At 32.4% G+C, this 15,950-nt stretch overlaps 1 protein-coding gene across 1 annotated transcript; it reads left to right on the top strand.

Moving 5' to 3' along the window:
- The first annotated feature begins 2,399 nt into the window (after positions 1-2,399).
- LOC109807759 (ABC transporter C family member 3) lies at positions 2,400-9,903 on the top strand. The gene is made up of 10 exons (XM_020370371.3): positions 2,400-4,954; positions 5,133-5,219; positions 5,310-5,957; positions 6,137-6,301; positions 6,481-6,775; positions 6,882-7,096; positions 7,282-7,587; positions 7,698-7,761; positions 9,143-9,382; positions 9,470-9,903. Exons 1-10 carry the CDS (start codon positions 2,597-2,599, stop codon positions 9,592-9,594), a joined length of 4,503 nt encoding a protein of 1,500 aa, XP_020225960.1. The 5' UTR covers positions 2,400-2,596; the 3' UTR covers positions 9,595-9,903.
- Positions 9,904-15,950: the final 6,047 nt, after the last annotated feature.

Here is a 15,950-nt window from a genome sequence, read left to right as displayed (position 1 = left end):
AGTAGGACTGAATTGAAACTTTAAAATATTATAAGGGACCAAATTAAGTATTTAGTCTAAATTAATATATGGAAGAAAACTTGGTTGAGAGGTACGATATCTAATTATATTGATTTAATTTTTTTTATTATCTAAGTTTGTTATAATTTGTTAAAAATCTTTTGGTTCAAAATTACAATGAATGAGACTTATATTTTGTTTCATTTGTTTAGACGTTTTATGTGGTAGAATTAATTTAACAAATGAGTATTGTTTTCATGTATTCAAATAATAGGTTAATTTGGAGTTTGTCAGCAAATAGGGTATATATAATGAAATATGGTTATAAGGTCTACATGGATCATATTAGTAATCAAGAAGAGATGAAAGGTGATGATGATTGAAATATAATTTGGAAACTTCAAGTATCTCTTAAATTGAAAATATTTATCTAAACAAACTTACGACAAATAACAAATTGCAAAGTAAAGATATATCTTGTCCAGTTTGTATATTTTGTTCTAATGAAATGCAAAATTGTTGGCATAATTTGATAGCATGGTTATAAAGCTTTGAAGTTTGACAAAAATGTGAATTGTGACCATAGATTAATCATGTTTTGTTGAATTGTGAATCAATTAAGTATTTGTTTATGTTTTTAAATTAAAGGACTATTATTAAATGATCAATTTCAACTTATGTGGAGTATTTGACAAAGAAGAAAATGAAATGGTGTGAAATGTCAATTATAAATAAGTGGATGTAGTGTTGAATAGTGCAAAATTTTTGCTCTTGTAAATTGGTTAAAAACTAACAAGATGTTGAATGTTGATAACATCAAGCGAAACTTGTGAAGGTTGTGAAACCTCCTTTAAATGTATGGATTCCTCCTCCTTTATTAGGCAAATTAAAATACAATTGTAACACAACTTCATTTATTGAAGAAGGCATCCTAGAAATTGGGATGTTTAAGGAATGAAAAAATGATTTTTTTAAGTAAAAATTATCTTTATTAAAATCAATATGTCAGTAAAGAAAGAAGAAACAATTACTATATTACATATTTTTAATTAACTTCACAGTCACCAATTTTATAGCGTAATTATTGAATCTATTACAAATTTATATTAGATCAGATTCATAGTAATTAATAAGAAAAATATTTCTAAATATGACATGATTCTTAATTAAATTAGATAGATTATAAAGAAAAAGTAATTTGATAACTCAATTCTGAGTTAAAAGTTTGATTTTATTTAATTTTAAGAATATTCATAATAAAAGTTTTCATTGAATCTGGATTATTATTTTAATGAAAAGAATACAACTGTCTTTGTGGAAAAAAGAAAAAGAAAACGACTAGTTACCGTTTACGAGGTGGTAGTGATAACATTGGCTAGATATCTTATTCAATATGGCATCCTTTCATTGACTGAGAACTGGAATCACACGGTGCATTACTATATCGATTGGATTCAACTTTTAAAACCATTTCGACCCCATAAAAATTGAGCACAAATTTCACTTCACACTCTCATCACTATCTTTTAGCATGTTAGGAATGCAAAAATCTATATCAGGTATTAATTATTAAACATTTTAAACCAAATTATACTCTTTAAAAAATTAATTAATCTTATTAAGAGTATTAAATTTGTTAATAATTTAAATTATTTTTCTAAAATTATCTTTAACATCTCCTAAATTATTTTTTTCTCCCTTTACTTAATCATTTCTCATTTAACTTTTATTCATAATAAAAGAGACAATTTTTATTCAATTAATGTGAAACATTAAATAAGAGTATGGTTAAAAATATAATTAATGCAACTGATACTTTAAAAAAATTATATAATTAAAAATAATGAAAAGGATGTTATATGTAAAAAAATAAAATAAAAATTTTGAGCGTGTGATTTAGTGGTAAGGGTTGATCCTCGCTTAAGCAAGGTCAGAAATTTGAATTCTGCGCTGCGTTAAATCTTGAGGCCAGCTATCCCACTTTTTAAGGTGCCTATAACGTAGCTATTATCGACGATAAATAGAATGAAAAAAAAATAAAAGTAACATTATTTTTTATTTTGACAGTACTATTTACTTCCTCGAAATAAGGAAATGTATTAAAAAAATATTATATTTCAAATAGGGAGATGCATCCTTAAATTCTTAAATACATTTTTAATCATTAACAGAAATTTTTTTTGACAGCTTAACAGAATTATTTTTTGGACACTTCTAACAGAAATTTGTTAAATTTATTACTAATAATATATATATATTTTTTTTCTGATTTAGATTTTTTTGTAATCGTTAATTATTATATAAATAATAACATATTAAAAGAAATAGGTTAAAAAGTGTGGTCGTAGTTAAAATTTGTGAGTGGTTCTGAATCTCATCTTCCTTGTTTCTTCCTTCGCCGTCTCTTTCCACTAAACTCTCAAGTCTTGGGCACCACGTTACCTCCGCCCCACGGAACACTGTTTTGCTTTTCACTCTCTTTCTTTGACTTCTTCAGTCTTCTGCGCCCAGCTTTCCGTTCTTTATAACCTTAAAGTTTTCATCTTCACATTCTCCATTCTCAAGATAAGCCAAATTTTCTCTCCATTTTGACACCATGTTCTCTTTTTCCTCACTCCTTTCTCTCATGCACCCTGTCGCTGATATTCTCCTCAAACCCATTTTTCTTAGTGCCTTATCAGCCTCCATCCACCTTCTGTTACTGTTGGTGCTTTTGCTGTCATGGGTTTGGAGCAAAGTCACACTTGCGGCAGAACCGAGGGGAGAAGAGTCTGGTGAGAAGGAGAGACCAAGTAACAGCAAAACGACTGTCTTTGGTTCTGTGGCTCTTTCTGGCTTTAGTCTCATTCTCTGTTTGTTAAATTTCTTCTACTGGTACACGAGTGGCTGGTCAGAACCAGAAAGTGTATTGATTGTGACCCTTTTCGATTTAGCGCTCAAAACGCTTGCTTGGGGCGTTGTTTCTGTTTCCCTGCACAAGGGGTGCTTAAAGTTCTCGTTTTTCTTCAGAGGTTGGTGCGTTTTGTACTTGTTTGTTTCTTGCTATTCCTTCGTGGTGGACATTGTTGTTGTTCGTGGAAGGCCAGGTCAGTACTTGGTTGATGATGTTGTGTCCACTTGTGCCGGGTTGTTCTTCTGTTACGTGGGGTACTTTCTGATGAACAAGGGTCACGTTCAGGTTCAGGAGAATGATGATAGTAACGGTATTCGGGAACCTCTTTTGAATGGTGATGCAAAAGAGACCAAGGGTGGGGACTCTGTTACCCCTTTCTCTAATGCTGGAATTTTCAGTATTCTCACTTTCTCTTGGATGGGTTCTCTTATTGCTGTTGGCAATAAGAAGCCCTTGGACCTTGAGGATGTTCCTCAACTAGACCCAGGAGATAGTGTAGTTGGTGCTTTTCCAAGTTTCAGGGAAAAACTTGAGGCTTATTGTGGTGGTGCAAATGCAATCAATAGTGTCACCACATTTAAGTTGGTGAAGGCGTTAGTGTGGTCAGCGTGGAAGGGGATTCTCTTCACAGCTTTTCTTGCATTTTTGAACACCTTGGCTTCTTATGTTGGTCCTTATCTCATTGATGCTTTTGTTCAATACCTTGATGGAAGACGCCAGTATGAAAACCAGGGCTATGTTTTGGTTTCTGCCTTTTTCTTTGCAAAGCTTGTAGAGTGTCTCACCCAAAGGCATTGGTTCTTTAGGTTGCAGCAAATTGGAATTCGGATTAATGGGCTGCTTGTCTCGTTGATCTTTAATAAGGCTCTCACCCTTTCTTGTCAATCAAAGCAGGTCCACACTTCTGGGGAGATAATCAATTTCATGACTGTTGATGCTAAAAGAGTCGGTGCCTTCTGTTGGTACATGCATGATTTGTGGATGGTGGTTCTGCAAGTTACGTTGGCCTTGTTGATTCTGTATAAAAACCTTGGCCTTGCTTCAATTGCTGCTCTTGTCACAACTGTTGTTGTTATGTTGGCAAATGCTCCTTTGGGATCATTGGGGGAGAAGTATCAAAATAAGTTAATGGAGTCGAAGGATACACGAATGAAGGCCACTTCTGAGATTTTAAGAAATATGAGGATCCTTAAACTACAAGGATGGGAGATGAAGTTTCTATCCAAAATAACTGAGCTCAGGAAAACGGAGCAAGGCTGGTTAAAAAAATATGTTTATACAGCAGCCATAACCACATTTGTGTTTTGGGGTGCGCCCACACTTGTTTCTGTGGTTACTTTCGGTACTTGTATGCTTTTAGGGATCCCCCTTGAATCAGGGAGGATCTTGTCTGCCCTTGCAACGTTCCGGATTCTTCAAGAGCCCATTTATAATCTTCCTGATACAATTTCAATGATAATACAGACTAAGGTTTCTCTGGATAGGATTGTGTCATTCCTTCGTCTTGATGATTTGCAGCCTGATGTTGTAGAGAAGCTTCCTTGGGGTAGTTCTGATACAGCAATTGAAGTAGTTGATGGAAACTTTTCTTGGGATTTGTCTTCCCCTAACCCAACATTGCAAAATATAAATGTCAAAGTTTTACATGGAATGAGGGTTGCTGTTTGTGGTACTGTTGGATCGGGCAAGTCTACTTTACTTTCTTGTGTATTGGGAGAAGTACCAAAGATATCAGGCACTCTTAAGGTTTGTGGAACAAAGGCTTATGTTGCTCAATCTCCATGGATACCGAGCGGAAAGATAGAGGATAATATATTGTTTGGTACACACATGGATAGAGAAAGGTACGAGAAGGTACTTGAAGCTTGTTCCTTGAAGAAGGATTTGGAGATTTTGTCATTTGGTGATCAAACAGTTATAGGAGAACGTGGAATAAATTTGAGTGGTGGACAGAAACAAAGAATACAAATTGCACGTGCTCTTTACCAAGATGCTGATATATATCTATTTGATGATCCTTTTAGTGCTGTGGATGCTCACACTGGCTCTCACCTCTTTAAGGTAATCTGGTTTTATTATTTTGTCTATTATTGACCATATAACCCGAGCTATTATGTTTTGCTTGCATAATACAAATTACAAATAATCCTTGATTTTACTATTTTGAAATGTAGTTCTTCCAACATGACACAAATATTTTTGTTTTAGTAAGTGAAGCCTTTTGTTTTGTGTATGGCAGGAATGTCTGTTGGGCCTTTTAAGTTCAAAGACAGTGGTTTATGTCACTCATCAAGTGGAGTTCTTACCTGCTGCTGACCTTATATTGGTGAGCATTTCCTGTAAATTTATTGTCATTAATGTGAGAGAATTTTTTTTTTTTTTTTTTTTTTTAATTTCATCATGTTATCCTTGTTAGGTCATGAAAGATGGAAAAATTACTCAATGTGGAAAGTATAAAGATCTTCTTAATAGTGGTACTGATTTCATGGAACTCGTTGGTGCACACAAAAAAGCTTTGTCTACACTAGATTCGTTGGATGGAGTGACAACATCTAATGAAATAAATACCTTGGAACATGGTGTAAAGGTCTCGGACACCCAGGGTTTTAAAGAAAAGGCAAGCAAAGATGAGCAAAGTGGTAAAATAGACGAAAAAAGTGAACAAAAAGGCCAGCTTATTCAAGAAGAAGAAAGAGAGAAAGGTAGAGTTGGCCTTTCAGTCTATTGGAACTATATCACAACAGCATATGGAGGAGCTTTGATACCATTCATATTGTTAGCTCAGATTCTTTTTCAAGCTCTTCAAATTGGAAGCAATTATTGGATGGCTTGGGCGACCCCCATCTCAGAAGATGTGGAGCCACCTATTGAAGGAACGACTCTTATAGTAGTCTATGTTGGTTTGGCCATTGGAAGCGCTTTCTGCGTCCTTGTTAGAGCAATACTTCTTGTCACAGTTGGTTATAAGACAGCTACTATACTCTTCAATAAAATGCACTTCTGCATTTTCCGTGCTCCAATGTCGTTTTTTGATTCCACTCCAAGTGGGCGAGTCCTTAACAGAGTATGAAAACCCCATTTTTTTCAATTTTTTGTTCTTCTGTGTTTTAGAGATGGTTTTTGTATCTAATATAGCGTTTTTCCTCTAAATTAATAGTTCCCTTTATTTTGTTGGTTGTTTTAAACAACTATAGATTATAGAATACTTTGTCACTTGTCTTGCTTCATGTTTTTCTCTTGCAGGCTTCAACTGACCAAAGTGCTGTGGATACAGACATTCCTTATCAAATTGGGTCATTTGCTTTCTCTTTGATCCAGCTTTTTGGAATTATAGCAGTGATGTCTCAAGCTGCATGGCAGGTTTTCATTGTCTTTATACCTGTGATAGCAGTCAGCATCTGGTATCAGGTATTAATTGGATCATGAAGCCTATGATAATAAGGTGGCACATATTGTTTGCATTACTTCCATCCTTGTCTGGCAATATCTTTGCCTGCACAGATTATGTACCAAATTTATTTGCAAAATTGACTCCATTATGCAATATTATTCGATAGCCAACATCTTACAAACTTGTAATTTTGCAGCAATATTATATACCATCAGCCCGAGAACTATCACGTTTAGTTGGGGTCTGCAAAGCCCCAACCATTCAACACTTCGCTGAAACAATTTCTGGCACTTCAACTATTAGAAGCTTTGATCAGCAGTCAAGATTTCGGGAAACAAATATGAAACTGAGTGATGGGTATTCTCGGCCAGTGTTCAATATTTCTGGTGCCATGGAATGGTTGTGCTTCCGCTTAGATATGTTGTCCGCTTTTACATTTGCCTTTTCATTAATTTTCTTAATATCTATTCCACCGGGATTCATAGATCCAGGTATGTAATTCCAATCTGTTATGTTTCAAATCAAAATTTAATCTGCTAATGTAATATGGAATTGAACATAATTGTTTCCCTTTTATACTATTTTCTGATTTTGAAGGCCTTGCTGGTTTAAGTGTTACATATGGACTTAATTTGAACATGATACAATCTTGGGTGATATGGAATCTCTGTAACATGGAAAACAAAATTATATCAGTAGAAAGAATACTTCAATATACTCGTATTCCTAGTGAGCCTCCTCTTTCTTTAGAAGAAAATCAGCCAGATCCTTCTTGGCCCTCACATGGAGAGGTTGATATTCAAGATTTGCAGGTAATTTGAGTTATTATATGTTATGGTTTTGTACTTTTGTTTTATTTCATTTTGTGGTCAATTGATTTATGAAATTAATTATAAGATTTTCTTTTCCAAAATGGTTAGAAATTATCTTCTGAAACAGAAAATCTGGCATATTTCATAGAACAGTTTTATGTAATATTGTGTTGCCCATGATGAAGGTTCGCTATGCTCCACACCTTCCACTTGTGTTGCGTGGTCTTACATGCAAATTTCGTGGAGGACTGAAAACTGGCATTGTTGGGAGAACAGGAAGTGGTAAATCTACTCTCATTCAAACACTTTTCCGAATTGTTGAGCCTAGTTCAGGGCAAGTTATGATTGACAACATCAACATCTCTTCAATTGGACTTCATGATTTGAGGTCTAGACTAAGCATTATTCCTCAAGATCCAACAATGTTTGAAGGGACAGTGAGAAGTAATCTGGACCCCCTAGAAGAATACACTGATGAACAAATTTGGGAGGTGGGTTGGTGTTATTTATGAAAATATGTAGACACCAAGTTTGGTCCAAAAGACATGTAATTGTTCTTCAAATTTGTATTGTGTTCACTGATTTACATTTCTATAAATAGGCTCTGGATAAGTGTCAACTTGGAGATGAAGTTAGAAAGAAAGAAGGAAAGCTTGACTCCGCAGGTTTGTCTCTGAACATTACTGAGAATATATATGTGTGTGTAGGCATGGCAACGGGGCGGGGCCGGCGCCCCGGCCCCGCCCCCGCTCTCGATACCCGTCGGGGATAAAATCTGGGTCCCCATCCTCCCCAGCGGGGTTCGGGTTTCCCCGCCCCGCCCCCACCCCCGCTCCTGCTCCTGCTCCTATTTTTTTTTTTCTTTTAAATAAATATGAATAATTTAAAAAAAAATAAAAAAAGTAAAATAATATAAATTATTACATATAAATATTTATAATTTTGGTTTATATATATATATAAATAATTTTTTAATTATATTATTAAGCGGGGCGGGGGCGGGGCGGGTATGGGGCCGGGGGCGGGGTGGGTATTAACATCCCCGTCCCCGCTCCCGCCCCCGATTTTATCAATCGGGGGAAACCGAACCCGATAAACACGGGTTTTCCCCATCCAAATCGGGGCAGGTTCGGGCGAATACCCACGGGAGTGGGTTAGATTGCCATGCCTATGTGTGTGTGTATATATATATATATATATATATATTATATAGAGAGGGAGGAAGATTAGAATAATATTGATGTAACTTTTATTGATTATTACACTGTTAAATAACTTTCAATTAAATGTAAATTTTTCTAAATTTATCGTTAGATTGAAAGTTCTTTACTCTTAGATCATCATATATATAAAATTTTATATTAATTCAAGATGATTTGATACTTCTTTCTTATAAAACAAAATTGACGTAATATATACAGTTCAAAATATATTAAAATATGAACACTTTGATTACCTTCAAATTATTGTTCAATTTTAACAAAATTAGATATAAATATATAAAGTGATATGAAGTTATAATTTAACAGTTGAATCAACAAAATTCATATTTAATATAAAGTTATTAAGTAGTATAATAGTTCATAAAAGTTATACCCATTATATTTAAACCCAGCTCATATATATATATAGGGGTTATAATTACATCGGTCTAACTTTTTCTAAGTATTGCATCGCTCAATAACTTTATATTAATTGTGAATTTTGTAAATTCAACCGTTATATTGAAAGTTCATATCACTTTATACGTAATTTTGTTAAAATTGAATAACTTGAAGGTAATCAAAGTGTTCATATTTTAGTGTATTTTGAAATGAATATATTACGTCAATTTTGTTTTATAAAAATGAAGTATCAAATCATCTTGGATTAATATAAAATATTGTATATATGATCTAAGAGATATAAACTTTTAATCTAATGGTTGAATTTATAAAATTCACATTTAATATAAAGTTATTAAACAGTGTAATACGTGTTATTATAACTTTCCTCATATAGATAATATGATAGTATCTAATTCTGAGCTTATTGAGTATGCTGCAGTTAGTGAGAATGGTGAGAATTGGAGTATGGGTCAAAGGCAGTTGGTTTGCCTTGGTAGGGTACTGCTGAAGAAAAGCAAGGTTTTGATACTTGATGAAGCCACTGCATCGGTTGATACAGCTACAGATAATTTAATCCAGCAAACTCTTAGGCAACATTTTTCTGACTCCACAGTCATTACTATTGCACATCGAATAACTTCTGTTCTTGACAGTGATATGGTTCTGCTTCTTAGTCAAGGTCAGGAAACACTGCTATTCTTCATAGAACTTTGATATTCTTTGTACCTTGATGTTTTTTGTCTGATTGGGTTAGAAATTGCTGCAGGAGTTATTGAGGAGTATGACACCCCATCAAATTTGCTAGAGAATAAGTCATCTTCTTTTGCTCAACTTGTTGCAGAGTATACCATGAGGTCCAATTCCAGTTTTGAGAAATCTGTTGATCACTGATTGAAACATACCAAAACAGAAGTTTCTTGACAATGACGATAATCTGGAGGATTACAGGAATTTTGTGAAATTTTTTATAAGGCCTTTTATTCTGCTGTGGAACACGGGCTGAAGCAAGAAATGATTTAGAAGGAAGATTTATAGTCTCTTTACAAGATGAAGGAAAGAAATTAAGAGGGAACGTTTGTAATTTTGGAACACAAAATCAATGTAATATTGGAATAAGAATTGGATTTTAAATAAATGCATATCAAGCTGTTCTAGAAGCTAAGTACTGCCAAATTATAATTTTATACATTTGATTTCACATCTGGATGGTATGGACATATTATAATGCAATCACAAATTGATTCAGATAGCGATTGACGACATTAAGTGGAATTGCTTCAAAGCATCCATCGAACTTCTTTCTAAAGAGATGACGTAAGTAGTTGTTTTTCTTACTAATTATTTAAGTGCTTACTTGCAAGTTTCTAACATGATGCGTGGGAAAACAATTGCTAATCCCTTAGCTTGTTCCTCGAAACTTCTCTAACCAATGGGCTTCAAGAGTTTACTTGTTACATAAATTACTCGGAAAAGGTGACTTTGAAACCTTCAAAGTCCCTGGAACTTTCCAATTTTATGATATATAATGGTATACAGATCTTTGTTTTTGCCTTCCATATAAGTTTACTCCATATCAAATTCAAACATTGTCCTAATGTTGGTTCTTCTTCTAAAACCTATTACATTCGTTGTAGTAACATTATGGAGTCTACTAACACGTTTAATCTTCAACACCATTGCTTACACAATTGTGTTGTTACTCCAAGGTCTCAAAGGTTCTGGTGAAGGCTCCCTCGGAATTTTTCAAAAAGTTGCCGAGGCCATCAAGGGGTGCTTCGAGTTGATCCTTCGGCTGATAATTAACTCATTAGATTCTATAATCTCAAAGGTGTTTGATATTCTTAAAGAGAGCATAAAAGGGTCGGTGGCTGCTTCAGGAACCGTGGCTGCAGAGCTCTCAGAGAAACTCAAGACTTCAATTGACGACTCTTTGAAACAAGTGCCACAGCTATTTGAGGAACTCTCAAATATGACGTCACAAATGGTGACAGAATTGTGGAACAACTGCAAGGGTGCTGTAGGATATGTTACAGAAAATACTTGACTTTAATTTTTGGATCTATTATGTATGATTTGCTATTTGATCATTTAGTGACAATAGTCAAGGTGTCCAAACTCCAAAGTACAAACCTCTGGACAAAGTTGTAGCCCTTGTTAACCCTTTTGTAAATTATCATAAGTATTATATTTTTTTGTTGCCACTGTCCACTTGAAAAGAATACTATAGTGTCTAATTTCTTTTATTAATAGATAATTTCTTCTGCTTTATGCTGAAATCTTCCTTTTGACATTCAAAATGATCATTTAGTTAACAAAAACATAACTTTCTATAACTATATGTATCAGCATAATGTGTAAGTAGAATTCTGACATTTTGTGACAGAAAAACAAATGATTTAATGCATAAGGTGTAATTTCAATCTATAATTTTGCTCTGAAGAAACTTACCTTCTCCAAATAGCAACTTGTGTCATTAATATATCAAGTTATTATTTTTTTTATAAATATAATATATTTATTAACTAAGTGGCTTTGTTATTTTCTAATTATAATAAATAAATATATAAAATTAATAACATTAATATTAAATAACATCTTTATTAAAACATACTAAATTTAAGAAGAAAAAATGTTTGATAAATGAATGATTTTTCTTCTGATTTTATGCCTCTTAAGAATGTAAATGTATAAATAATAATACCAAAGTCAACGGTGATTTACTTAAATACATACAAGAATGGATCTACTTATATCATAGTGGAGATGGAGACACTTGCCCCACTACCATTTCACACATACACAATTTTTTTAATCTAAAAAATAATATATTTTAAACAATAAAAATTATATTCTAATAATATATATATATATATATATATATATATATTTAAATTATCTTATGTATAAAATATAAATTTCGATGAGTTATTCATTTACCTGATATTTGTCAAACTTTCAAATGAAATTAGTTATCATATGTAATAAAAAATATTTTTTAATAACGAATCAATTTTTTAAAATTTTTTAATTATAATATATATATATATATATATATATATATATATATTAATGCTCACACATATAATGTAATATATTAATTTTTGATAAAATAAAATTTACAGCATGCATGCTTACCTTTTGTACTTTTTTGTACTTTCTATTTATTGTATATATTGATAAAAAATAACCAAAATAGTAAAAATTGCAAAATTGTATACGTTGATTTAAAAAAATCAAAATAGGAAAGATTGGAAGATTTATGTTCTATTTATATTTTTTATTATAAAATGTGTTTTAAAATAAATTATCATCTAAAAATTTATATTACATATTAAAAACATGTTTATATCATAAATAAATTAAAGTTTATTTTTATAAAATTTAACATATTTATTTTTTTGTTTTTATTATTGTTAAATTATTATTAACTAGGTCTTTAAGATTGTAGTTCTAACCAAACATTTAAAAACTTTCTATGACAGATAAATATGTCATATTTAGAACATATATTTTTAAAGAAAATTAGGTTTAAATTATTAAATTATAATATAACATAGTTTAACATAGTTTATTTTCATCCTTAATCGTAATTGTAGATATAAAAAACTGTAAAAAAATAATTAGAATATATATTTATACTTTTAAAAGTTATATATAAAATTTTTAATACTACAAATATATGAATAAGTATTACTCCCACTATCTAAAATTTCTGGATATGTCACTGAATACATAAAAAAAAATATTAAATAGCATACGTAAAATGAACATGTCAAAGAGAAAAAGCAAAAGCACTTATTTATATTATTGTGATCAATAATTAATTCTTGGTATAGTTAAATGAGGGATTTTTTTTTCTTCTTATCTCTCTTAATCGCAAATTCTGCTTTCGCAACCAATAGTTCAATCATTAGTAAAATAGCATTTAAACTTAAACGAGTTTGATAGAAGTAATTAGCTATATTTTTATTAATGTACAAAATTAGTTTGTTATACGTGTAATACACGTAATCAAATACAGCTGAAGTTAAATACTTCAATTATATGGAAAAAAATTGTTTTGGTTAGATAAGAAAAACTTCAATAAATTATTACTTCAGTAATAAGACAATGTAAAAAAAAATATTATATTACAATTATTATAACAATACATTAGAAAAATATAAAAATAATAATAAATCATTTGTTTATTATAATTCAGATGTTAATAAACTTTTATGCAAAAATTTCAAGTATCATATTCATCTATTAACTATCATTCGATTAAAGATGAATATTACCGTAGAAAATCAAATTCTTAATTCAAAATTTTAAACGTCAATTTAATTTACTTGGTTAATTTTACATAATTCAAAATTATTAATTTTTAATTCATAATTCTTAATAAAAGATAAAAATACGACTTAGATTATTTTTCTTACACACGTCCAAATATAATTACCAATAAAAAAAAATTACTGTGGAAAAAATTTAAGATATATTTTTTTATAATTTATTTGTAATTTTCTTATATTTCTAATCATTTTAATATTATAAATTAAGACATAAATTATTGTATGTAATTTTTGAATTATGTTAAATAATGAAAATTTATTTATTGTCTATCTTGAGATGTGGGGTTTAACCTGGTATTCCTAGGATCGATTTTCATGTTAAAATAATGTTTGATTAGTGAAAGTCACGTCTTACAAGTATAGATTACTAATTTTTTTAAAATCTGTCTGATCATTGAATTGGTCAAGTCACTAATTCAATGATTAACCATGGATAAATCAATATTAATAAAATAATTGTTCTTATTGACATTTTGCAAGTGCTCCCGCGTAGAGATGATGTTCAACTACTCTAATGTTTGTGACTGAGATATCTACAAAGAAACTTTGCCACTCAAGTTAGAGGGGAGTTTAGGTGAAAAACTAGGTTAGGGTAGTATGATACGTAGTACCTTGTATATATGTTTGATAATGTTGCATAATATCTTGGAGATATCTCCCTATGATTGTGTAGGGATATTGTCATTGATTAACAAAGATATTGTTTTAGTTTAGTAAAGATATTTTGTTAGGTGATCACAATGTGCTAAGATATGACATTTATGGAAGATATTTGTGCTGTTAGTCATTAGGGTTTTGACCGTTTAGGGTTTTACTACATGATGATAGAGAAGGAGCTCGATATGGGTGCATTGGAGGAGGTCAGCTCGGCTTGTGGGCAAGCTAGTAGATCAACTCGACTTGATTTAGGAGGTAGTACACAAGCCTCTAAGCTCTGAACTTTTTAGAGGGAAAAAGTTATGATTTGTGTTGTAGTCACATTATTTTTTCACCTGGTTATGGTAGGTTGTCTGGTTTGGAGAGACTTGTACTACGAATTGTAGGATGTTGCATGTGTATGAGTTGATACATTTGAAGACTTGCAATCATAAATGAGATTGGGTTATGATTATAATAGTAAGGAGATTACCTTGTGATCATAGTAGTAGAGAGGAAAGATCAACTTGTGATCATAATGGTTAAGAGATCCATTAAGTTATACGGTACATAAGCTTCCCGAGTTTCGAGCCCGTTAGGGTGTAGAAGCTACAAGTAAGGTTGGTTTAAGTAGATGGGCTTGTGAGATTCAACATTGGAATTAAGCGGTGCATAAAAGTCGCTAAGGTGGAAAATATGTGATTTTGGGTATGTGCTGCATTTAATGCACGATTTGACGATTTTTTTTTGTTGAATTGATGGGCAATAAATGCCATACATTGAATTTTGTACTTGTATTGGAACATGGTTTTCTATTTCCCTTCACGGTTTTGGTGAGTTCTTGGCCAACTGTACTAGAATTTATGATTTGTGAAGTGTGTCTCTAGCATTTTGCGATCAATGGGTTGGTTTCTTAACATTTGTTCTTGTGAGATACGTTGTTTTGTAGTGACATTGAAGTTGGTGGTTGTGTTCTTCAATGGTTTCTTGTGTTGTTATTTGTTGCATACATTAGTGAGTGGTGGCTAGTTTTTTCGCCAAAGGTGCAGTTGTTCCAAATGATGGTTTAGAGTGAGAGGAGGTGGCAACTTTGAAGGTGAAGGTTAATATGTTATGGTCAGAATTGGATGCTAGTTGCTTAGAGAGAGCAATATTGGTGATGGCTTGCGCATGCTTTGAGGTTGAAAGGAAGAGTCTAAAGGAGTTAAAGGATTATTACAAGAAAAAGGGTGACTTGTTGGCAATGAAGGTGGCGAAACTATCCATTGAGAAGAACGTGGTTATGCACACGTTTGGCAAGTGTGTAGAGGATGTAGAGAAGTTGTTAGTGGAACGGTCTGGTGATGTCAGAGATTAGACGGGTATGTGGAGGATGTGGAGAAGTTGTCATTTGAGGAGATCTTTAATGATGTTGCAGATTAGAAGGTATATGTCTCGCATGACAAAGTTGGAGGCGGACGCGACCGAGGAGTTATTGCGTGGGTTTTATAGATCTGTGAGTTAGGTGGTGTATCATTCGCCTATGTTTCCTTGTGCTAAGTTGAGTGCCAATTTGGATGTCATTGAGGGTGAGTTGGTAAGGGATGGTGATTCTCTTGATGAGTATGATACCAAAGATTCTTCAAATGAAGATATGTCTACAACCTTAGAGGTCGATGGTATGCCTGGTTGCAAGGAGGTGGAGGGTAAAGGTAAGGCCCTCGATTGTTAAATCTTGTTTTGTGTTGGTGACAATCATTTTGTTGTAATTAAGTACATTTGTTGTTGAATTCTATTGTCGTATGTTGAATAATGTCTAGAGTTTGTATGTTTATTGTGTATGGTATTGTATGTTCTTTTGTAGTTGGTAGTCCAACGTGAATCATGAGTTGTAAGTTATGAAGAGGATTGTTGGAGGTTGTCCTCTTGGAAATAGCATTTGAGAATCGTAAGAGTTTGATTATAAAATATTTTATGCAAGAGAGTGTGCTCAAAAATTGCATCTAAGAGTGTTAAGACATGAGGGCTCGTTTGCTCGAATATCATGCGTGAGAAGTGTGTAAGATGTGAGAGTTATTTCGCTTGGGAATCGTGTATGAAAATGTAAAGACATGATAGCTCGTTTGCTCGAACATCATGTATGAAAGATTTGTAAGATGTGAGAGCTCGTTTGCTCAAAAATTGCGCATAAAAAGGTAAAGATGCGAGAGCTCATTTGCTCAGATATTGCATATGAGAATGTAAAGACATGAGAGCTCATTTGCTCATATATCGTGCATGAGAGGTGTAAAGATGTGA

The sequence above is a fragment of the Cajanus cajan genome, chromosome 4 (genome assembly GCF_000230855.2).
Source record: "Cajanus cajan strain Asha chromosome 4, NIPB_CcT2T_4, whole genome shotgun sequence".
Classification (NCBI taxonomy): Eukaryota; Viridiplantae; Streptophyta; class Magnoliopsida; order Fabales; family Fabaceae; genus Cajanus; species Cajanus cajan.
The sequence above is the reverse complement of the archived record's forward strand: the minus strand, read 5'-3'. Positions and strand labels throughout refer to the sequence as shown.